Source organism: Gordionus sp. m RMFG-2023, chromosome 3 (genome assembly GCF_954871325.1).
Source record: "Gordionus sp. m RMFG-2023 chromosome 3, tfGorSpeb1-WG-v2, whole genome shotgun sequence".
NCBI lineage: Eukaryota > Metazoa > Nematomorpha > Gordioida > Chordodea > Parachordodidae > Gordionus > Gordionus sp. m RMFG-2023.
Genome location: NC_088777.1, coordinates 45,185,374 through 45,209,724, shown reverse-complemented (window position 1 = coordinate 45,209,724; position 24,351 = coordinate 45,185,374). Strand labels below are relative to the sequence as shown.

At 27.7% G+C, this 24,351-nt stretch overlaps 2 protein-coding genes across 3 annotated transcripts in view; one reads left to right on the top strand and one right to left on the bottom strand.

Annotated features, from left to right (window-relative positions):
• LOC135927464 (uncharacterized) overlaps positions 1 to 24,351 on the bottom strand; it is a 105,197-nt gene that overhangs the window by 6,211 nt on the left and 74,635 nt on the right. The gene's annotated exons all lie outside the window — the stretch shown is intronic.
• LOC135925849 (protein FAM91A1-like) lies at positions 3,334 to 23,322 on the top strand. 2 transcript variants are annotated; one of them, XM_065461371.1, is made up of 17 exons: positions 3,334 to 3,460; positions 3,506 to 3,590; positions 3,636 to 3,787; positions 3,834 to 3,959; positions 4,147 to 4,471; positions 8,593 to 8,830; positions 9,116 to 9,222; positions 10,890 to 11,008; positions 11,104 to 11,190; positions 15,324 to 15,559; positions 16,509 to 16,596; positions 18,108 to 18,218; positions 19,779 to 19,892; positions 21,162 to 21,536; positions 21,905 to 22,062; positions 22,214 to 22,286; positions 23,023 to 23,322. In XM_065461371.1, the coding sequence occupies exons 1-17, from the start codon at positions 3,377 to 3,379 to the stop codon at positions 23,158 to 23,160; spliced, it is 2,616 nt and encodes an 871-aa protein (XP_065317443.1). In that variant the 5' UTR covers positions 3,334 to 3,376; the 3' UTR covers positions 23,161 to 23,322. The 2 variants fall into 2 exon arrangements, with proteins under 2 accessions (XP_065317443.1, XP_065317444.1); XM_065461372.1 differs by lacking the exons at positions 3,334 to 3,460; positions 3,506 to 3,590; positions 3,636 to 3,787; positions 3,834 to 3,959 and having other exon boundaries at positions 4,429 to 4,467.

Below are 24,351 nucleotides of genomic sequence, written 5' to 3'. Positions count from 1 at the left end.
TAGTAACTTCTATAAATGGTAAAATCCATTCCCCAAAAAAATCAGACTTTTCACATTTAAAAATCTCCATCGATTTATGGTAGTAATCTGCATCGGGCCTAATTTTTCAAACCCGATCAGAAATTTTTTTAGAAAGTTTTGCAGGTCCGGTCCGAACCCGAAATTTTTAAAAAATTTACCCGCCCGGCCCAAATTTATTTAAATATAGAAATTAATTTTTATAATTACTCAAAATAAAAGATATATGTTATATGGCGTCTATTTTTTATAAATAAAATCAAATATTTTTATTTTATTTAAAAATTCAACATAAAATTGATAAATTTCGATAAATTAAAAAAAATTCCAAGGCCCGACCTGGCCCGAATTTTTTTAAATATATGGCCTCCGACTCAGCCCGAACCCGATTTTTTTAAAAAATAAGCCCGGTCCGGGTAGGGGTCAGGCCTACATTTGCAGATCTCTAATTTATGGTTTAAAATTGAGAGTTTTCAAATCATCACGGAGATGTTGGATTAGTTATTATTCTGAACTTTACTAAAAATTTTAAAGCCGTTTTCTGGTTCGTCTTATTTCAATCTATAAAGCTCCTTCTAAACAACCAAAGAAAGGGACCAACTATATAAAGTAGGGCTGTGAACCCTCATTCTAAAAAAAGAGTTGGGTTCAGTGAAAAATCCCTGATATCGGTTCGGGTTCAGGGTCCTTAGACCAGAAAAATAATGAAATAAAATTTAGCTAAAATAACAGAAACATTTTTTAAATTTATTTTATTTAGTATTATTGACCATAAAAATAATTTATCATCATTATTACAATATAAAATACATAATTCTACAATGTAATTTTAAAAAATAATTATATTTCTATTTTTAAAATTTTATTTAGGCGTATTATCATAATATCTTCTAAAATATGGTCAATGATTCGGCCTAGGTCTGGCAATATATATTTTAATGATGAGAATGATGTTCAAAGCTAATCTAGTAATTAATTAAGTTTAATAATATATGTATAATGTACTTGGGACACCTAAAACTATTTTCGCCATGATTTATAATTATCGATAAATTAAACTATTCTCTTCTCAGAAATCTAAAGTATTTTCATCCTTATTAAATCTTTTAATATGTCGAAATGTTTCTAATAATGAGTTAATTAGAATTTGTTATTTTTCAAGTAGTTGCACTTTTTTAAAAATGGTTAATAGGATTTGATACCTGTGGTCTAAATAGTGAAGCCTATCCAAATGCTATGAAAATCGGAAAGACACATTTTCTCTGATTGTAGTCTGAATGTTATCACGTTAAGTGGTTTCAAAGCTTTTTTGAAATAACTTTCGACGTTGCAATAAAGTCCATGCAAAAATCTTTCAATTTTAACAATCGATCATCGTAAACCCATGACACCTTCAATTATTGACATAGGTTTTTTCAGTGATTTTAAGACTCTAACAATCGTTAAAGCTCGGCTAATACTCTATTTCGCATAACTGTTTTAGAATCATTAAGGAATAACTGTAATGTGTGTGGTGCACTTTTAATGTAAACTTTTGGGGTTAAATCTTTCAACATTTGGTCTAGATCCGCTATTTCTACATTTATTATATCGTCATTCATATCATCTTCCTCCCAATTCTCCCTTTCCACAGATTCATTTAATAAGCTTATAGATTTGATTAATGCATCATTATAGGTTGTTATAGAATATAGGTTGTTTAATGGAATGTCGAATCAAGGTCTCTAAAATCATTCATCGCCAAATTTCTTAATACGATAATCTACCTTGAACATGCTAAATGATTCCCAGAATGCTACTGTCAAGTTTAGAAGAATCAATTTTTTAATAAACGAATTTATTTTTTCTTTCTCTTTTAATTGTTCTCACTATTTTTTTAGATTCATCTATTCTCTAATTTTAAAACTATTTACGGACACACCCAGGGTTTTAGTAATAGGGTTAATTAATCTTTTAAACCCTGAGTCTTCAATGATTGAAAAAGGGTGGTCATTAACGGTCGCCATCCCTACCAAAGAATTTCTCAGATCGTCTATAGTAAAATAAATTGATTTTTCTGTCAATATTTTTTAATTTTATTAATATTGTATTCTTTTGTATATGATTTGGTAGAAGCCAAAGTTTTAGTCAAAGTTTCAATAATTTTAAATTCTTTATGAAATTGTTTAGAACTATTTATCTTAATGTGTCTCTCTAATTACTACATTCAGAATTTCTCTTATCATTAAATTTGAAATATTCCATTATAGATTTTTTTTATAAATTATGATTTTAAAAAAAATTATTTAAATAAATTATCTAAACTAAATTGGTAATTACAAAATAACTTTTATGATTTATAATTCTTTAGTTTCAATTTCACTTTTTATAACGCAAGTTCGAGACATTAACTTTTATGATTTAATTCTTTAGTTTTTTAATTTCCCATTTTAAATATTTACCGCAAGTTTGAGACAATATAATAAGATTTATTGGTTTAGTAAAAAAAAAATATTTTTTTTTTCATGATAATGATAACTTGATAAATTAACACAAAAATTAACAATGAATGCGCAAAATTAACTTTTCATTATTAATAAAACATAAATAACAATGAATGTACAAAATTAACTTCTCTCAAAAAATAGATATATATAACAGATAACAGATGTAACCTTATTTTAATTATAATTTAAATATGACATATTATAGGAAAGGATCTATTATTAGATTATTAAATTATTTTATTTTGTTTTTTTTTTCAATTCTATCTTTATTCTTAATAAAATTATAATGTTCGCAATTTATTCCAGGTGATATTAAAAATTTTGGAGATGTTGTTATTTATTTCCAATTAATCTTTCAGTTTGTGGAAGAAATTGAATTATAAATATTTTGTATTTTCTTGGTATTTTCAACAAGAATGTATTTGTAACTAGGATATATTTTTTTTATAAAGGATCTGCTTCTATGTAATTTTGAAGCCTTTTTTATTATGATATCTTTGTACCAGATAAATAATTTTATTTAATATTATATTTTTGTGGTAAGTTAATAATAATAGAGGAGAACAATTAAAATTATATGGATAGTTCCGATAGCAAAAAAATAGGAGTAATGAAAAAAACAGATTATAAATACAACACCATTCATTCTTAGTTATATTTTTGTACTTTTCTTCGCAATTCACGTTAACTGTAAATGCATAAGCTCTTATTAAAATTCATTTGTTCACATTTTGGCAAGGCGTCAAACATATAAAATGAAATAATTGAAAGATTGGGTTTATAATAAAACATTTACAGCTGTTTTTCTCAATAGAGAAGAGAACCGGATTAAAAATCAGCTGATAACTATCTATCCATTTTATTCCCTGAAAATGAGTTTAAGCTTGCATCCAGAAGTTATATCACAAATAAAACAAAATATTGGCTGGTCTCTTCTTCCTAAAGATATTAAGCAGGTTATAATAAATAAACTTAATTGATATTTTAAAAAGTTTATATAGTTTTTAGGCAACTCACAAAAAGAATATGATAATGCCATATTACTTTATAGTTTAGAAAATAACCTTAGATTTAAAGAAAATATAAGTAGAGATGTTTTTTTTTAAATTCCATTAGTAAATAATATTATAGTATCTACAATTGAAAAAGATGAGAAGAAATATTACGAAAAACTGATTAAATATTGTAATGAGCATTTAATGCTCTTTCCATATCATCTTTCAGATATTTATATTAGAGGTCTGAGGTTTACACCCTTTTTATATTATAAGAATTTGTTACAGGTATTTATTTATTTTTAAATTTAATTTTAAGTAATTTTGAATATAGGATGTTATGAGAAATGAAAAAAGTTACGATTCAATTCCAAATTTTACAGCATTAGATATACTTAGATTGCTTGACATAGGAAGGAATCAATATATTGATCTAATGAATAAATGCCATAGAAATAAGGCAAGATATTGTTTTATATTTCAAATTATTTAGTTAGTTTTATAATGATTAATCTTTACATTTCAAATTATTTGAGTTGGTTATTATAATACTTTACAAATCTATAATTCTCTTGTTCTTATATTAGGTCATGCACAAATAAAATATATATTCTGCTTTATATTAAAGATAGCACTTATTATATTAGAAAAATCCAGATAGCAAGCAACAAGATTCCAACATATCTCGACTTCTACCTTCCCAGCCCATATCGGGGGCAAGAGCTGAACCCTGGTGGATTATCAGGGTTGGGCATGTTACCTGCCAAGATGCCAAACTTTTATCTAAAGAAGAAAAAAAATATTTAGATTGTTTGATTGATTCTGAAGATAAATATGGTGTTAATTTAAAAGAAGGCAACAAAGAGAGGCGCTTTGAGGAAGATCATATATTCCAACATATCATTGATAAATTATATCTCAAGGGCCTAATTTATTTTGATATACCAATCCAAGATACCGATATATTTGTAGGTCAGACATATATAAAAAACTTATCAATATATTTTTTAATAGAAAAAAATAACAAATTATACTTTGCATTAATTTTATATGGTAAACATACAACTGCCCTCAAAACTATCAACTATTAAAAAACGACTTTAGGAACCTATTTTTGATAATTATTCATATTATTTTTTTTAAGCAATAACTTATATGTATAATTTAATTGATAAATTTGAGTACTACACCCAGTCTTCCAGCTCCAAAAGGAAATCACTTTATACTCAAGTGGTAGGTTCATTCGAAAAACTCATATATTGCTTAAAAACAATTTTACTTTGTTCCATCTTATATCTAAACTATTTTTTATTAGCGAATCTCTACCTGAGTGTTGGAGGGGCAAGGACTGTGCATATCCACAAATTTGTCACTGATCCGATTTTATTAAATCCCATATTTATATTGATTTTTATTTTCTATCTATCTTTGAACCAGTGTCAATATTTCTATTTTTTTTTAAAGTCAACTAACTTTCACGAATGATTAAGTATATTTTTTTATTCTCCATTAAATATTTGTAAAGTTTATGGGTAAATGCAGTGTTTTTCAGCTCCATTTAGCCAATTTTTAAAATGGGCTAAATCAAAAGTTTAGTCAAAATATTATTACCCTAGCCTCTACATTTCTCCAATAGAAGTCCAAATCCTTCTGCCATCTGTGGACGAAATCAATAAGCTTGAATAATTTACTTTTGGCCAAAATCTTAAGTTAACCGACTTAAATGGCTAAATCTAGCCGTTTAATAAAACATGCTGAATGTGACTCGTTAGATATTTTAAAATGCTATTCCTGTTGCAGATATTATAAGAATAAAATAGTGTTAAAATTTTAACTATTTTTTTAAACATTACAATAAATAAATCGTTATTTAGATATTTTATCATTAATTTAAATAAATTGTCTATCATAGAACAAAATTGATGATATCTTTATTTATATTAAAAATAGCATGATTAAATTAACATTTAAAAAAAAACATATGGGGGAAGGGCAAAAATAAAAGGCTCTCATTGAGATCCGAGGGAACTATGATAGTTGCCTCGAAACAGCGATTTGAATTGATCATAACATTTTAAAAGAGGATCCATGATCACGATTAATTTTAGAAATTTTTTTACCTAAAATCTTTAAAAAAATGACTTACTGGTAGAAATAATTATTGAGATAAAATCAAAATCAGAAAAGTCATGGTACTCTATAATAATCTGATCAATGTTTGGATTATAGGAAAATTGTGAAACACAAATGAAATAGCGAATAAGATGTTTTCCTCTAAACTAAGGAATGTTTATGAGACTATCTGGTCTTTTCTCATCTTACAGGGATAAGTGGATGGGTTCCAGAAGGTAAGGGTAATTGGCCAACCCTAATTTGTTCGAGTTTATAGAGTTAATACGATCAATAGAAATTTTTTATTGTAAAATGTTATTTAAATTAATTATTCAACTAATCATTATTTTAAGTGATATTCAATCAAATTAAAAGCAACAAGGATGCATTCAATTATCAAAATATAATATACATTTTAAGGGAAAAAATTTAGTTTAGATAAGTATTATTTTCCTCTTTTTCTCTGTCCCAAATTCACATGGAGAGCGATATTTATATGAAAGACTATATTAAATTACAAGTAGAACAGGAATAAGAGAATTGCCATCGACCAGTTAAATTCAAGCGTGATGATGATAATTTGAAAAATTTAAGAATAAGAATATTTTCAAATTTTTAAAAAAACCAAGACTCTAGAAAATATTTAAAGACCCTTTGCCGAAAGCCATTTTTTTTAAACTAGACAGAAAATCTTTATGAAAAAAATTCTGACCGAGCTCATTTTTTTTTTATATATATCCTGGCCGGCCGTTCAAATGTTTCTCTGCAGAACTCTGATAATTATATATGATGCAATCATAAAGTTATCCAAAACAATAAAAATATCGGCTCGATTCGTTATTTTTTGAAAACGCTAAATATCAGTGCCGATCCGATATTCAATATCGACACAGCCAAGTGAACTATAAGACCAGAATTTGGTAGATTTTTGTTTAAATTTAAAAATAAATAAAAATAACCAATAAGAATTAAAAAGTACCCGCAGCCAAGATAGGAGGGGGGAGGGGTGCAAGCTCCCCAAAATTTTCTTAGCCCCACTGCCCCCTTGATAATATTTTTGGCCCCCAAAAATTTTCCAGCTAAATCTTAATGAAAAAAAAACAGTTATTAGAAAAATTTTAGTTAAAAAAATTTTATTTAGCCAAAATACATATAAAATATTTGAAATATAAAATATCCATTCACTAATTAACCATTAAATGTAAAAACCACAAACAATATCCGCCTTTTTTATTCCTCGACAAAAAGACACTAGTGTTAATGAATTCATCAGTTCCTATGATAATTCTTCTCAACTTCTTCTTGAACATGGTAAATTAGTCAATGTTAACAAGATTTAAATAATTTAACAATTAAGATAAATTATAGCTATTTTAAATGTAAACTACTTCTTGTTTATCAGGCGATGATATCTAAACGTTTATTAGACCAATACGTCAACTATTAACAGGGATATATTGCGAAGGGGCTGAGTCCCTCACACACTTGCCAAATTTTTTTAAAATATTTTTCGAAGGTATTAAATTTGAATCCCCTTTCTCCTTATTATTATTAATAATTGATTTCTCCTATTTTTTTATAGCGACATAGAAGATATAGAAGCTAAAGGTTGAACGCTTTTGCTTTATCTAAAGCAGGGTTGTGCATTTGACCGGTCAAATACGTTTCGGTCAATTGACCGATATTTGACCGGCCAAATATGGTCAAATTCAAATATATTTTTTTAAAGTTAATATTAACTTTATTTTGAATATAATAGTAAAATGAATCTATAATATTAATTTTTTAAATTCATTCAATAACTAACGTGTAGCTATCTGTATCAGAGTCTTGTTCTGATTCATATTCAATATTATCATTTTCTTTAATATTTTTTAAACAATTTTCCTGATATCTTAGATCTTAAATCGATTTCTATTTTCATAAGAATATTAATCCAAATCGACCTATTTCTTTCTAAAGAAGAAGTAGAACTAGGAATTGTTAGTCTCTTAATGGGCAGGGTAGACAAAGTTTAATCTATTAACTTGAGGTCGGAATTGATTGTTTCTGGAAATTACTACTTTCCACATATTTTGCTATATTAAACATGCTGTTTTTGCTTCTGAAATTAATTATATCACTTAATATATTTTGGTCATCACTACCTTGTAAAATAGCTAATTCTTGAATTATATCACATACTTCATTAATTACACTACTAGTGAGTTCTCCTCTTGATATTGTGGACCCGAAAAATAAGCAAACATTGTGATCACATGTATTTACATCTTTTTTCCCTTTTTTAAACATATTTTTAATTTATTTTTCCTTTAAATTTTTTAGAGTATTTGACCATATTTGACAGGTCAAACACTCCTCCGGTCAATTGACTGAATTTGACTGGTCAATTGACCGACTTGCCAACCCTGATCTAAAGTATAGAGTGAGGTTCACCACCAAAAAAGTAGTGGTGATAAATAGTTACATTTTAACAGGTTATGAGCATATTCTAAAAAAAGCTGAATTTTTAAACGAAAATTATCTTACTTAGTCTCGATCGAGGTTAAACTTAAAGGATAGCTCTATCTTGAAAAAAAATTTCACAAAATACAACCAGAACGACCAAATTTTTAAAACTCTGAAGGAGTTACGGCCATAAAATAACCAAATTTTAAAAACCCATGACGGCTATATTAAAAAGATTTTATACCAGGCCGAGCTTTAAAAAAAATGGGGAAAACAACGAGACTTTAAATGGGTATTTCTATAGGTTTTTAATGAATGAATGAATTAATTTAAGTTCACAAAGCAAAAGTTTTACATTCGGATATTAAAGGCTTATAAAATAAAGCAGATGGTTTCAGTTTTGAAGTTATTTAATAAAAAAAAACCTTTAAACTATCACTTTTTTATTTGATGAAAGAAAGAAAGATGGTTTAAAAACGGTCATTTAGTTCTCACTATAAATTAAATAAATGTTATCTTAATCTATCCTCCAGTCCCACCTTTAAAATCTTTCGTGATGAACAGGCTCCAAGGTGACAGCGTCGAAAATCTTCTATATTCCATTTTCGCGGTGCTAGACCCTAGCCTAAATGTTTCGCGATTGGCTGATCACGTGTTAGATTTGGAAAAGGAGCTGGTGATACGTGGAGTATCCCTTTTGAACAGGCTGGGATTGGCTGTACCCTACCACATCACCGCTTATCCTCATACCGCTGTTTATAGTCCTAACGAGTTTGATTTTCTTTTTGTCATGAATAAGTTATTTTTTATTCTGTATAGGGTTTGCCGATAAAGCATTTTAAAGACCGATCCAATCCGATTTTGCCGACACGATCACCCATATTAGTCGGATTTTAATATATCCGATTAAATTTACTAATTTAACGATATTTGATCCCAAATGAAATTGATGGATTCTTAGTATTTTTTTATTATAAGAAATAACAATAATACTAATTTCCAAATATAAGTTATTTTCAAAATTCAATATTTTTTCCCCCTTAATATTACTTTAAGCGAAATGGAGACGCCTTCCCTTGAAGGAGACATATCTCTTGATAGCTTTATAGAAAATTTAAATATATCCGATGCCGAAAATAAGACCAAGGGCTCCTCTGAACAGGGTAAATTGTTATTACGCTTATTTCATTTCTATTTTTGTTTTTTTTTTGAAAACTAATTGAAATCACGTTTTGCAATATAATGTGACATACTTGTTTAATTATAATAAAAAATATTTATTATCCGTATCCGAATGGGATGAATATGAATATAATTCTTTTTAATTAAAAATAATTACAAAATGTAATATATTCAGCCATTTCTGGGATCAATTTCTACGTTCATCTTTTTTTTTCTCTCAATTAGAAATATTATCTATAAGTTGCCATATTATATTGGCATTGATCTAAGTCTTATTAGTCTAACTTGAAATCAAATATGGCGAACAAGAAAATATTAAAAAAATTTATATCCTCTTATAAAATGCCTTTTTTCAAATAAATCTGGAAAAGTCTAGAAATTTATCCAGCACTTGCGTATATAGAGATAATATATTAATTTTATATGACCTACAAAAATACAGATAATATGATTTTTCATAAAACCCAACTTTACTTTCAATTAGTAGTTCAACAACTTCACAACTGTTATTATAACAATTTGAGAAAATCCTTCAAAATTCCAGCTCACACTTCGGGTACAGCCCATGACAAGATAATTTTACATGTTTTTTTAACAAATCCTTCACACGAATAGCGATAGCGGATTGAATGCCTATTTAGAAGCCTTTAAAATCCACTTAAACTGAATTATGGCGAATAAATAAGGCTAAAAAAATATTCTAATCTAAATATGATTAACTTTTTATTTATTTGTATTAGTTAGAAAATTATTATTTAATACCTATAAAAATTCCAGTTTGAAAAGAATTAAAATTTTTTGATTTCATCTTTAAAGATCTTTTTATGCATAATATAAAAGATTTTTAGCATTTTTAGGCAAAATTTTATCAAAAATATCTGTTCTTTACAAAAAAAAATACATGTTTAAGTTATTTATCAAGCTAAGAGTATAAAAAGATAAATATCCATTTAAACCGGCGCTTTTCATATTAACAAAATTAGTAAATTACTTATCAATATTATTTTAACATATAAGGCGGATAAAAATATTATTTTGTTACTAATTCAAATTAAATTACGTAACGTGTCAATATTATTTTTTCAAGTATAATGGAAGCAAGTATTATTAAAATTATTTTTTTAAAAAAAAAAAATTATTCTATAATAAAGAAGCTTGTAATCATTTTTTTGTGTTTTTTAATAATATTTGTTTTTCGAATAGTTTTAAAGCGAAATATAGGCCTGCAAATAAAAAAAATAGGAATATTTTGTGATAGAAAAAATGCATTTTACCTCTAGTTCTCTTCTTTAGGACGGAGTATCCAAGCTTAATTTAGCTGAATATGAATTCCGATCCTATATTAAATATTGGTGCCATCCGAGTCCCTTTTCACACCCCCCCCCCCGAAATTTTCTTCCCCTTTCCTAATGGTCTCTAAAAATCTATTATTTATCCAAGTGTTTTGACTTTAATACCTTTTTTGAGAAAATAATAATATGAGTTTTGCGATTTAACAACGATCCCGAAAAAATAAATTTTAAATGTGAATTAGACTTCGTTTATGATACGCGCGAAATATCGCGAAAGCGATGTATAAGTCATCGCTAAACGATAGTATAGCTTGTAAATTACGCATTGAGGCTTTATATTTTATTGGGTTTAATAGATTCATCGCCTTCCATGAAATCCAATCCGTACGACGTTTTGCCGACTTCCGTCAAAAAAATTGGCTTAGTGTTCGATTCTATGCTAGCAGCATTTCTTATGATGGGGAATTTATCTCAAGTTTTGAAAAAAGAAAAATTATTGAAATTCATAAAAATCAATTTTAAAAAATTAAACAAGTAAACAATATTTATTTTTTGAAAAACAATCTAAAGGGTCTCAAAACTCATGCCATTACCATGTTCGAAACCGGAAAATTACCTTGGGAATCTTTGCAAGATTTTTTAAAACTATTAGAACAGGTTCTTCTATACTTATTTTATTTTTTTAAATGAAAATTTCATAATGTATTTTAGTGAAATATTTCGAATAATTTGCTATTCATATTTGTTCGAATAATTTACTATCCTTATTCGCACGAATAACTATGCACGAATAATTTACTATTTATAATCAACTAATACTAAAATTCACTATTATTATTTGGTTGGTATATAGTTCCGAGTTTGGAACACTGTGAATCTTGAACTCTCAGAACCGGGATAAATGCAGGAAACACAACCTGAAAGGCCCTTTTAAATTTTTATTGGAACCGAAATCAGAACTCATTTTAAAATCTCTAGGAACCGGTTTCGAAACCGATTCAAACAAAGGTACAAATATTTTACATGTATTTTGTTTAAAAATGTTGTGCGATTCATTTTTATAGGGTTTATTTGTTTTAAATTTCTAACTCGAAACCCACTAACCAGAACTAGTGTTGTTAAACGGCTTGTTTTGATCCGATTTTTAAAAACGGCTAACTCAGTAATTTAGCCAGAAAAATATTGCCTAAGCCTCGAGATTTCGCTAATAGATGTCCAAACCTTTGTTCCTTCTACAAACAAAATTTTTAGGCTTGCATAATTTTATTCTAGATGAAATATTGAGTTAGCCGTTTTTAAAAATCGGCTCAAAACGAGCCGTTTAACAACACTAACCAGAACCACCATTTTTTTAAAATATTCAGAACCGTATATGGAACCCCTTTTCATCAAAATTCTCCAAACATTATTATATTTACGTATAGTAAAATTATTTGATTCATTCCAAGAAATTAAATACGAATAATTTGTTATTCGATTCATATTCTTTTTTTTGGATAGGTCTATTATAAAGTTTATCATTTAAAACTTGTAATATAAACTGAAGTTCAAGTATATCATTTAAATCACTTTTTTAACATTTTGTGTTTTATTCATATCTAACTTCCAAAATGTTTTAAACCGACATATTTTTTGATATAATATACCTAATTATCGATATTAGTTCCACGATACAGGTTTATTTTAAAATTATGAATTAAAAATGACGAGCGTTGAGCTACATATCTTAGTTTCATAAAATTTACTTTTAACGTTGAGACTAGTTTGTTCTTGTATTAACATTTTCCATCTTTTAAAATTTTGATTTCTAGTAATTCGAAGCAATTTTGTCCACAAACCCCTCACCTCTCTATTATATCGATTAATGTTTAAAAACAATAATGAATTTTATTTGTAATTCTTTTGTGTATATATATACATTTATATAATTATCCAATTTAACTTCTAATAATATGCAATTTGATTAACCTCGATAATATAATATTAAATGTCGGAAAGTTATAATAATATAATATACAAATAACGTCCTTTTAAAATATATAATGTAACCTTTAAAATATATACGATATTCAAATATAACATATCTTCTTTCCCACCAAGTTAAGATCGTCTATCAATCTTTTTATTTACCAATGAATCTTTACAATTAGCCAGTAAATCGTCCATTGAATATTATTGGTGCTGTAACTATACCAAAAGGTAATCGTAAATAGCGGTAGTATTCATTTGATATTACCATTGTTAATAATTCTTGCGATTCATCGTCAATGCTCATTTGTAGATATGCGTCTTTGAGATCTAATGTTGTATATTTATTTCCATTAGCGATCTTTGCGATTAATTCTTCAAACGTTGGTAGAATATGATAGTCTTTTAGTAGAAATCTATTTAATGTTACTTTGAAATATCCACAAAATCGTAGTTCACCTGAAGTTTTACGTACCACTACCATTGGAGTACTCCATGTTACTCTTTATAATCCACGGAAATCCAAATAGGCTGTATCAATCATTTTGATAGTCCCCTTTATCATCATCTAAATTTTATAATCCACGGAAATCTAAATAGGGCTGCATCAATCATTTTGATAGTGTTATCTATTTCTAAGTCAGCCCATCGCTAATCCCAATTCTACAGCTTTGTTTAAGCTTAACGGTTGGTCTTCGTCTTTAGTATCTGGGTATCGTAAACTTAGTTCTTTATCTAGTTGTGACATCTTTAGTCCGGCACAAATTGATCGCGAATTCTTAGTTCTATATTATCTTCAAATTCGTATCTTCGGGCTAGCTCCTTTATTTTTTTAAATAGCTCATACAAGATTCAGTAGGGCCGCGACTTAATCTAATGAAATCAATTCTAGATGCCAAAATAGTTCTTTCATCTTTATACAGCTCTAAGCAATTTTGTATATGCCAATCCATCCTACCTCCTCCATTTTCCTAGAATAGAATAATTAACGTGAATATAATAAAGAAAATAGATCCATCAACAACAAGAGTAACCTGGAGTACTCCAATGGTAGTGGTACATAAAACTTCAAGTGAACTACGATTTTGTGGATATTTCAAGTAACATTAAATAGATTTCTACTAAAAGACTATCATATTCTACCAACGTTTGAAGAATTAATCGTAAAGATCGCTAATGGAAATAAATATACAACATTAGATCTCAAAGTCGCATATCTCTAAATGAGCATAGACGATGAATCGCAAGAATTATTAACCATGGTAATGTAAAGATACAGCAATTTATTTAGATGTTATAATCACAGGGAAAAATGATACTGAAGAACATATAGAGAATATAAAACAAATCCTCAAAAAAATTACAAAATGCGGGATTAAAAGTCAAAACAAGCAAAATAAATTTTATGAAAGAAAAAGTATCATATTTAGGATACATAATAGATCAAAATGGAATATACCCAGATAAAAATAAAATAATAGCAATACAAAAATATCCAACTCCAAAAGATAGACCTGACATAAAATTATTTTTAGGTATATTAAACTATTATACACGGTTCATACCAAACTTACATAGTATCATAGCCGAATTATAATAAGTAAAAAATGTTAAATGGAATTGGACTAAAAAAGATGATGCATTATTTGAAAAAGCAAAAGAAATAGTAACAGAACACAATACTATACAATTTTATAAACCGGATCTTGAGTTAATACTAGAAACAGATGCATCTAACCAAGAATTTGGAGCTGTACTCTTGCAAAAATATGATAATGGTAACGAATACCCTATAGCTTACACCTCGAGAACTTTACAAGATGCTGAAAAGAATTATTCGACAATCGACAAAGAAGCCAAAGCCATAGTAAACGGCGTAGAAAAATTTCATAACTATTTGTATGGACGAAAATTTAAAATACGAACGGACCACAAACCTTTAATAAAAATATATGGTGATAACAGAGATTTAAGCTCCTTAACATACCAAAGATTATTGTGTTGGGCTTATAAATTATCGGCCTATGATTATGATATATTTTACAAGAATGGCGCTAATAATATCAGATGCTTTATCGCAAAACCCAATACAGATAAATGATGATATATTAACAAGCGAAAATAAAACAGTGATGGTGGGAACAATTAGTAAAAGATGTCGAAAAACTAGAATCCGCCATCACAATCCTGAATAAGGGAAGATTATAAAGTTAGGAGATGAAAACAGAAAAAATTAATAAATGAACTTGAACTTAGTAAATAAAAAGATTGATAGACGATCTTAACTTGGTGGGAAAGAAGATATGTTATATTTGAATATCGTATATATTTTATGTGTCTAGTCGCCAATAGAACATTTTGAGGAATATTTTTAACATTCATTATATATTTTATGTGTCTATAGTCGTCAATAGAACATTCATCTTTTATCCATAATTTCTAAAATCTATTATTATTATTTAATTTTTTTATAAACAGAAAAAAAAAATTTATAATTCTATATAACATTTAACTTGACCAAAGGCCGAAAACCGCGCGACTTTTTTTTACCTCGTCGCCAAATATTATATCGATTATTGTTTAAAAACAATAATGAATTTTATTTGTAATTCTTTTTTATATATATACATTTAAATAATTATCCCATTTAACTTCTAATAATATGCAATTTGATTAACTTCTATAATATAATATTAAATGTCGGAAAGTTATAATAATATAATATACAAATAACGTCCTTTTAAAATATATAACGTAACCTTTAAAATATATACGATATTCAAATATAACACTCTCCCCTCTAAAAAAAATTTTAATTTTAGGTGGACATAGAGGCATGTTTAAACGACGACATAAAGATATACGCTAATGTAAGTCAAGCTCTCAAGAATACCTTGATGGTTTTGATATCCACATTTTCACCCTCCCTATCACCCTCATGTCTCGCCGTTAATGTCAAAACTAATTATACAAACATCCACGGGTTAGATATGTTGAAATGCGAAAGTTTTACTCAGTTGAATCGCACTACTTGCGATAGGATATTGGAGAAATACGAGTTTCTTTTTTTAATTAAATATAAATAAATATATGTTTATGTATTCCTTTGATTAATTTTTTTTTCTAAAAAAAACTAACTTATTTTATTATTTTTATTCAATTTTTCTTGTGGTTAATAAAGTAATTTTGTGTTGCATTTTTTTAAAATTTGGTAATAAGGTTGTCTATATAATAAACGTGATTCGCCCAAGTGATGCCAAAGTTTTCGCTACACAATTTACATAATCAAGCTAATAGGTATAATTTATAAATACTAAGCGAAATGGTGAAATCGCGAAAGACTGAATTAGCTGTAATAACCCCGCGTTAATACAACGCTTGAAGATAATGTGCTTACTATATGGAACGTAAGGTCATTCTCTAGCCATCAAGCGTGATAAATTACGCATTTGGTAGTCATTATTTTAAATTTTTTTTTATAAATAATATAAAATATAATACAGGCAGTTTTTCAATATATTATATGTAGATCTATTACTTTTAAAATATCGAAATTATTGCTCGAACGCTGAAACGTTTAGTTATTACCTTACGGCATTTATAGTAAACGCATTATCTTCAAGCGTTGCGTTATTTAGCGCAACGTTATTACAGCTGATTCAGTTTTAAAATCTAATTTAAGATAAAGTTAAAATAAAGATAATTATTTTATATAATCTTTAAGAAAAATCATATACTTTCTTATCAAATTCGCTATTATTTTTATAATCGTATCGCATATTATTTTTTTTATCAACGCATCATATGTTTTTCAAATTTTATCATAGTGTTCTCGTCATAACGCTTCATATTTATAATTTTATACCTATTTATTGCTTTATTTTGTAATAACGCTGAAATAACGCAACGCTTGAATATAACGCGTTTACTAGGCCTTAGCCTATCTTTTCTTCTGCAGTTACAAATGTATAATTAACTTATTTTGGGGGGAAATTTTTTCTTTAAAGAACTATCATATACATCAGCCCCATATCCCAATCCGTGTGCCCGATATTGAATTTAGACATACCCATTTTTGGGCCTTGCATGCCAGAGGTATGATATTTACATATATATTGTTTTTATAAGGCTATGCCGATTCACAAATCTTTTTACAGATCCGATCCAATATTTTTCGATATTCTTACCAAAACCCATCCAATATTTTGATTGATTTTTTTATTTACATTTTATCTTTGAACCGATTTTCATGAAAAAGATTAAAATTTTCTCAGCAAAATAAATAACTAACATTGAACAACGGATAATGCAAGAAGTACTGAAATTTCTCGTTTTATTATGGCCAAGCGGCCATATTTTGTGCCTTATCACGAATGATTAAAGAAAGTGTAATTTGTTTTATTTTAATTTCCCAAAGTTAATCATCTCATTTATAATATGGGTAATGCTTATAGCTAAATCTGAATGTAACTCGTTTAAATATTTTTAAATAGCTTTCTTGATGCAAATGTATAGCAAAAAAATAATAATAATAAATATTCTAATTTTGTTTAAATTAAATTTTGTCTTCACTTAATTCATTTATTATTATTAGGAAATTATGTATAAAATAAAATAATATAAACTTGTAAAGTATGTTACAGCCAGATTGCATAATTATTCAATACGCGTATTGCCTTTAGGGTTCGATTTATAGTAAGCGCGAAATACCACGAGTCAATCAGATGCGTAAATTTACAAAATAAACAATATTAATTTTGCGATGTAACGCGAATTCATGGCGAAGTATACAAAATATGCTATATCTTTGTGTTTATAAACATTTCGCCGCAAATCGCTCCAACTCTGAATGCTGGGTTGCACATCCTTGAGCGATATCGTGGTATTTCGCGCTCACTATAAGTAAAGCCTTAGTCAGAAATGTATTCCATCACATGTAGAACACTAACACTTTAAATTTCACAATAATTTATAAGAGATTGCATTCAAAGTTTTTAAAAAAAAACACGCTTCAATAAATTAATTTAGGTTGGTAAATATCACAATTATTTCTTGAAAACTCCTTTTTTTTACAACTTTTAATAATCTGATTTTGCAAAATATATTCCAATATGTGTAGAATACCTATCTTATAAATTTCAGATAATTTGATCATGAACTTTTAAATAATGTTTAAATTTGAATCTGATTTTGAGTATCTGGCCGATCAAATTTTTCTTAAATGGTAAATATCGGCACTGATTTCATATTAAATATTGGCACAGTCCTATTGCTTTAAGACTTTTTTTTCTTTTTTGTTAAAACTAATTAGCGATTCATTTATTATACATACATTGAAATCAGCTGTTGACAGTGTCATTAGCTGTAGTAGATTAAAATGCATTTCGTCAAAATCTCTTTCAATGGCGGAACTTAATGTTGTACACTTTTTAATGTATTTTAATCATGAATCATATTAATAGGACCTATTTTAAACAACTGTTTTATATAAGTTTTTTTTAAATTTGAAGCTAAATTTGTTTCAAATTCCTTTTTTTACTAGCGAGATCTGTCTCATTACAGTTTTTTAATAAAGTTTTCTAGTAATCACTCTCTTTTAAATGTAGATGAAGACACCCTGGTTTAGACTATTTCTGTATTACGTTTTTCAAAATGGACCCGTAAGCCTATTACTAAGGAGAGGAACCAGACTAACCAGATTGCCCAATATTTTTAAAGTAATCATTGTTATAATATTAGCTAGAAGAAGAAAAAAAAATAACTTTTAACTTATTATTTTATGCTATAGTCACGTTGCTAGTTCTCACCTCCCATTATTAATAAGCGTTAAAATATGGCGATAACGTTTTCCGTGGCGATGAGAAATAAAATAAAGCAAATACATTTCTACGAATAGCAATATTGCGCTATTCTTTTGCTTGTAATGCACTTGTCCTGCATTAGTTACCACAAATTCGCTGCCAAGTATATAAAAATACAGCATATTTTGCATACTTTGCCGCGAATTCGTGAGATGTGTAAATACTGGGTACCCCTCATTCACAGTTAGCGCCAATTTGCGGCGGTGAATACAAAAATACAGCAAATTTGTATAAATCGCGCTAACTATGAATGAGGGGTTGTTAGGGTTTCCAAAATTGAACTGTTTACGTTTTGCTTTTATTTAAAATGATGCATCTCATGGTTACTCCTCTCTGTATACAATGGTCGAAGGAGTTCTTGGATTCATAACTGACTCGTTTTCGGCGTGAATTTATGTATCCGAGATAAGGGTGTTATTCGAAGTTAATTTAAGGGTAAACTTCTCAAAATGTAAATTCTCTTAAAACTCTCTTAAATATCTCAGGCACATTATAATCTCTAGTAGTTTCTCTTCAACCTCTCGAACTACAAAGTTTATTGGGAAATATCCCATTCCTACCAATAAATACGAAATACGATCATTTATGCTAAATTTATCCCAAAGATGTCTACAATAAAACAAATCCTTTATTATTACATAAAGGAGCTAAATATATCTGGAAAACGAAATAACAACTAGCCTACAAAATCATCAAATCTGTTCTAACGTCCCCTACAGTCTCGTGTCATTATAGTTCTTCACCACACCAATTCCATTCTATTTGGATGCGACGCCTCATCTTATAAAATATAGGCAGTAACACTGACTACAACCTCATTTCTTGTTTCTGAAATAAGGAAAGGATCTAGAATCTTTATAGCGATATCATGCCATCTTTCAGTTATATATTTTTTTTATATAGGGTCTTTAATACCTCGACTCTGGTATATGTGAAGTTGTTAGCTTGCGATAATTTATTGGATATATAAATCTTTTTGTGAAGATTTGGATCGCCGTGGATTATAGGGGTAATATTGATAAAGAATCTACGATTCTATTTAGAGATTCCTTTTATATATTACATCTCATGCAGGCATGATGGGAATGGGGGGTGAGACTATAATAGCACAAGATTTTAGGAAGCCATAACTCATAATATTTGCCCTCCATAATATCTGTGTGTTTTTTCACTTATTAAAATTATATATATATTTTTTTTATATCCTCAAACGATGGTTCCCCTTGGAAGCCCTATTGGGTACTATGAAACATTAACTACTTTCTTTTTGTTATAAAAAAATTTAAGCTTATAATATTTTTAGAATTTTTCCCGTTATATTTAAATTCAGGCTTTTGATATATATACCCCTCTTTCCCGACATCGCTGCTATATAGATGTTCATCTTTAAATCTTGTTTATTTTTCATAAATCAAGGTTTCTCAATTTTTAAGCCTAAGTACCTGGGAACATGAACCTATCGTGATACCAATGAATTCCTCGCTGTTAGCCATTAATGATGCATTAACTTCATACCCTTTATTAATACAAGTATATATATTTTTTTAAATTATCCCAAATTTGGTAAAAATTATTTTTATCATACCAACAAGTAGGAGTTTATCAATCCTCACCTTACTATATATATATATATATATATATATAGAAAGAACTGCTATATTGTTTTTTCCCTGACTATATTAATTACCATTTTGAATTAATTCTTGTTGTTATGCGCAATGTTAATTAGCGAACTTCATTCCATTTTGTTTCTTAACTCGATCTGAATGCTGTCGACCACTTTTTTAAAATATTTTCAGACTGTCGAGCAGTCTAAAGTGCTTGACTAAGTTATAGGCCATTTAACCAAATTTAAACTCATTTTGCATCTCTAGTTCTTATCATTCAGGCCTTGATCCACTATTTTTGAGGTAGGTCTGTTTGACATAGCTTATTTTGCTTAATCTCGGCATAATTTACACACGATTGTCGGAGATAGATCCGTTAAACCTGAGGCGCAAGTTGAATTTTTTTTCCCCTTTTCCATATGGTTCAGCAAAAAAAATTGAGGGTCTGACCGTAAACTCATTTTAATAGATTTTTGAGTAGACTTCCAAGCATAATTAGTTTATGTCAGGGTTTCGAACTGTACCCGAAATAAACCGTTATAAAAAAATTGAAATATCAAATTTTTATATATACTTTCGAATTAGTTCATGATAGTTTTGAAATTATATTTAGTTATAATAATTAATTACAAAGAAATTCAACTTATTTTCTTTAATTTTTGTGTGGTTTCATTTTATTTTTATAAATATTTTTGTTGTTGCTAATTTTTCTTTTATTTTCTTTTAAATTTACAAAGATAAGAAGATATATATTTTTACAAAACTGTTCTCTATTTTCTATATAAAAAATTAATATTTTTGATAGGAAAATTGAATTAAAAACAATGTTAAAATCCTTATGCATATAACATGTTTTCATAGCGTCGACATAATAATATATAATGATTAATTTTAAAAAAAAAATTCAAAAGTTATATAAAACCTGAACGAACCGATATGAATTCGTTAAAAAATAACCGAACAGAACCTTTTTGCGATTTCAAGTTAAAAACTAGAGAATGGAACTGAATCATACCAGCCTGGTTATTTATATACTTTTTTTTGAAAATAATTTATTTATTATTTACAACTAAGAAATTTTTATTATTGCAAAAGGATAAAAATTTGATTCACATTTCGGTTGCTTTTGAAATACTTTTAAAATCATTATTATTTATTTTTTTTATATTATAAAAAATGATTTGATAAAAAGCCTTACCCAGTTTTAGATCAGGCCCAATCAAACGATAACTATCTTATATACCTTAATTCTTTGCAAAGCGACGCTTCGAACATAGACGCTAACGACTCGAAGAATCCTGCCATCTCTGATTCACTTCCTAAAAATGATGATAAACATCCAATTTTGGATCACACATTCCCCTTTGGGAAGGATAATTTTAATAACGCTGCCACCGCCGATTTGAAGCATTTGAGTAGATTCAAATATTTCAAACACTCCTTGGGATATATTAGGTGCATTAAATTACCCGTTTTATCTGCAACGAATAAGGATTGGCTTTTGCAATTGCCCGTCAAGCCGCTGATAGAGGAGGATTTGGAAAAATCGTTGTGGGATGCTTCCGATGTTAGTATTAATTCCCCCCCCCTATATAGTTGTTTATAATTTATGTTTATAAATTTACGAAAGATCGGAGGTTTAAGAGGATATGAATACATATCCCTTCTTCGTTTAATAGAGAAAAAAAACTCTGGTAAAAATATCTGTAGTAATGAAAAGTCCTCGGGAAATAAGTTTGATATATATATTTTTTTAAATAAAATAAAACTATTAAGGGTAATTATTTTATATTTTAATCTCAAACTCAATTTTTTTAAGAAATGTATTTCGAAGATCTAAAAATGATTGACACGTTTTATTATTCCAATTTGCTGAATTTTTTTTTTATATTTAAACACTTGAAATTTTGTATAAAATAACTGAATAAAAATTAGCGGCTAATGTCTAATGAATCGATTTATGAAAACGAGCATTCCAAAGGATATGAATGGTGTTTTTACGATTGCAATTTAGGGATACCTCTTTCCGACTTGGTTCTTAATAATCAAATTTTGACCCTAATAAAATCGAACGAACCATTTAATAATGAAAAGTATATATTTTATAAGATTTTGGATTCCATTTAAATTTTATATTTATCTAAGTTCATTTTCAAGTGTGCATTTTTAACTTTATTATTATTACTAAATTACTTAAATATTCTTTATAATAAACAAATAATTCCCCTCTTCAAATATGCTTAGCTTACGGGAATTGAAAATGGCTACCAATATTTTCTCGCAATGCTTCCTACAATTCATGAAAAATTGCCAATACGTAATAATGACAATTAAAAAATTTCGAACTTTTATTTATATTAATCTACATTTTTCTATACGATTTCTATATTAAAACCTTCTCTTTGTTTAAATTTTGACAAAAGTCACCATAATTATATAGAAATTAGAAGTCTGCGTTGGGCATGTTTTTATCCCGCCAGCCCATACTTCAGAGCGTGGTCGGGTTTTCTAAAATATTTTCAACATTGGACAGATGGTGGGCAGATTAAAAAAAATTCTAAGTAATGGGCGGGTAAATTTTTAATATTCCTCAGGCAAAATGAGCAGAACAGACTTCAATTTATTTAAAAAAAATAGTTTTAATATATAATATTGCACATTATAAATGTTTAATTAAAAATACATGAAAATAAATGAATAAAGAGCCAAACTAGCCTTAAAATAATTTTTGAACATTAGGCGGGCTGGTGGGTTAAACAAAATTTATAGATAAATGGACGGGCAGGAGGGTAAATTTTTTAATATAAATTATAAGCGGGCGAGCGGTATAAAAAGTTTCCAAATAGCCAGTAGGCGGGCCTTTTGTTTGAAAACCCGCCCATTGCTTATGCAAGTATGCCTAAAACAAGACTCGGGTCTAAAATTATATTTAGAAAATCCGGAATGGAATTAGGCTTAAAAATTTATATTTATATCTCTTACGGTTATTTAATTTTTTTTTAAACTTTTTGATCAAGTATGGAATTAATATATCTTCTTTTTACAAAAAAAAGTTTGATCACACATCAATACCACTCGATACTGAGGAACTTATTTTCCCGGGCAAAGAAAGGGATAAATATAAGGATTTTAGTTATCCACGTAACAACTTGCTCATTTACCGAAATAAAGTTTTACTTTGGGAAATTTAACAAAGGATATTAATGGCTTGGCAGATATGATTTATTTATTTCCAATTTTTTTTAGAAAAAATAATCGCATTCCATTTATAATGAACCCCGGTCATTTATTTAAAATCATTACTTATTTCGAACATTCCCATTATAAAATATCAATATTTATATTGTGATAATAAAGCAACATATTATTTTATAAATATATTCAACTTTTTAATTTATTTATAAAGATAACAATTTTATAAATATATTGAACGTTTTAATTTATTATAAAGATATTAATTTATTAAATTTGTTCTAGGAACTGGGTGGATTAAATTGAACAATAAGACAGTTTATCAAGATGTTGTCTTAAAAAAATATTGATACCCTTTTTTATATATTTGAGAAAATCTCATAAGCATTTGAACTTTTTTTGCCATCTTTACCCTTAAAAAAGGGAATAAACGAATTTATTCACGCAGAAATCGAGTCATGAGTAATAAAAAATTTTTACTTCTATATTTACTATTTGACATGTTAGAGAATTACCTTAAAAGTCTGAGCAAATAATTAATAATTATCCTAATTCTTCTCCACCATATAAACCTAGGTTAATATCCTTATTAGAAAGTCCAAAGTTCCTTAAAAATTTTACTTAATTCAATATAGAACTCTACAAATTCATATTGAATCTGCCCGAGCTACCCTCTAAATTTTACTTTTTTTTTAGCAAGTCCCAAATTTTTTATTTATTTTTAGACTCTACATAGTCGGAAATTCATACAGTAATAGAAATGTATTTAAATTTTAAAAAAATCACAATGCTTTGCTTATCCCAGATAGATTCTATCTATCGTTATAATTTAATTTTCTTGACCAACACGGCTTTGGGGACTTAGATGGCTCTTATATAGGCATTCGATTTTAAATATGACAAGTAAATTAATAATATGCGAATAGTTTTTTAATTTTATGCCTAAACTATAATATTTGACAGTAGATATGTGCAAAATTTAAGTAGTTAATTTAGTCGAAACCATACCCATATAAAATTCTTGTTTCATTCATACTCCTGTTATAGATTTAAAATTTTATTTATAATTTTTTTTCTAAATTACAATGTAAAGGGATGATGATTAATTTTTTTTACAATTTAATTGTGACACGTTTTTAAAATTCTTAGTTTTTACGTTTTATACCTGCAAAAAATATAATAAAAATCCA

Coding starts and splice junctions, on each gene's coding strand:
- LOC135925849 (XM_065461371.1), top strand. CDS start 3,377: ATGAGTTTAAGCTTGCATCCAGAAGTTATATCACAAATAAAACAAAAT. Junction 15,560..16,508: donor AGGATATTGGAGAAATACGA/GTTTCTTTTTTT, acceptor TTTTCTTTAAAG/AACTATCATATACATCAGCC. Junction 22,287..23,022: donor TCATGAAAAATTGCCAATAC/GTAATAATGACA, acceptor TACAAAAAAAAG/TTTGATCACACATCAATACC.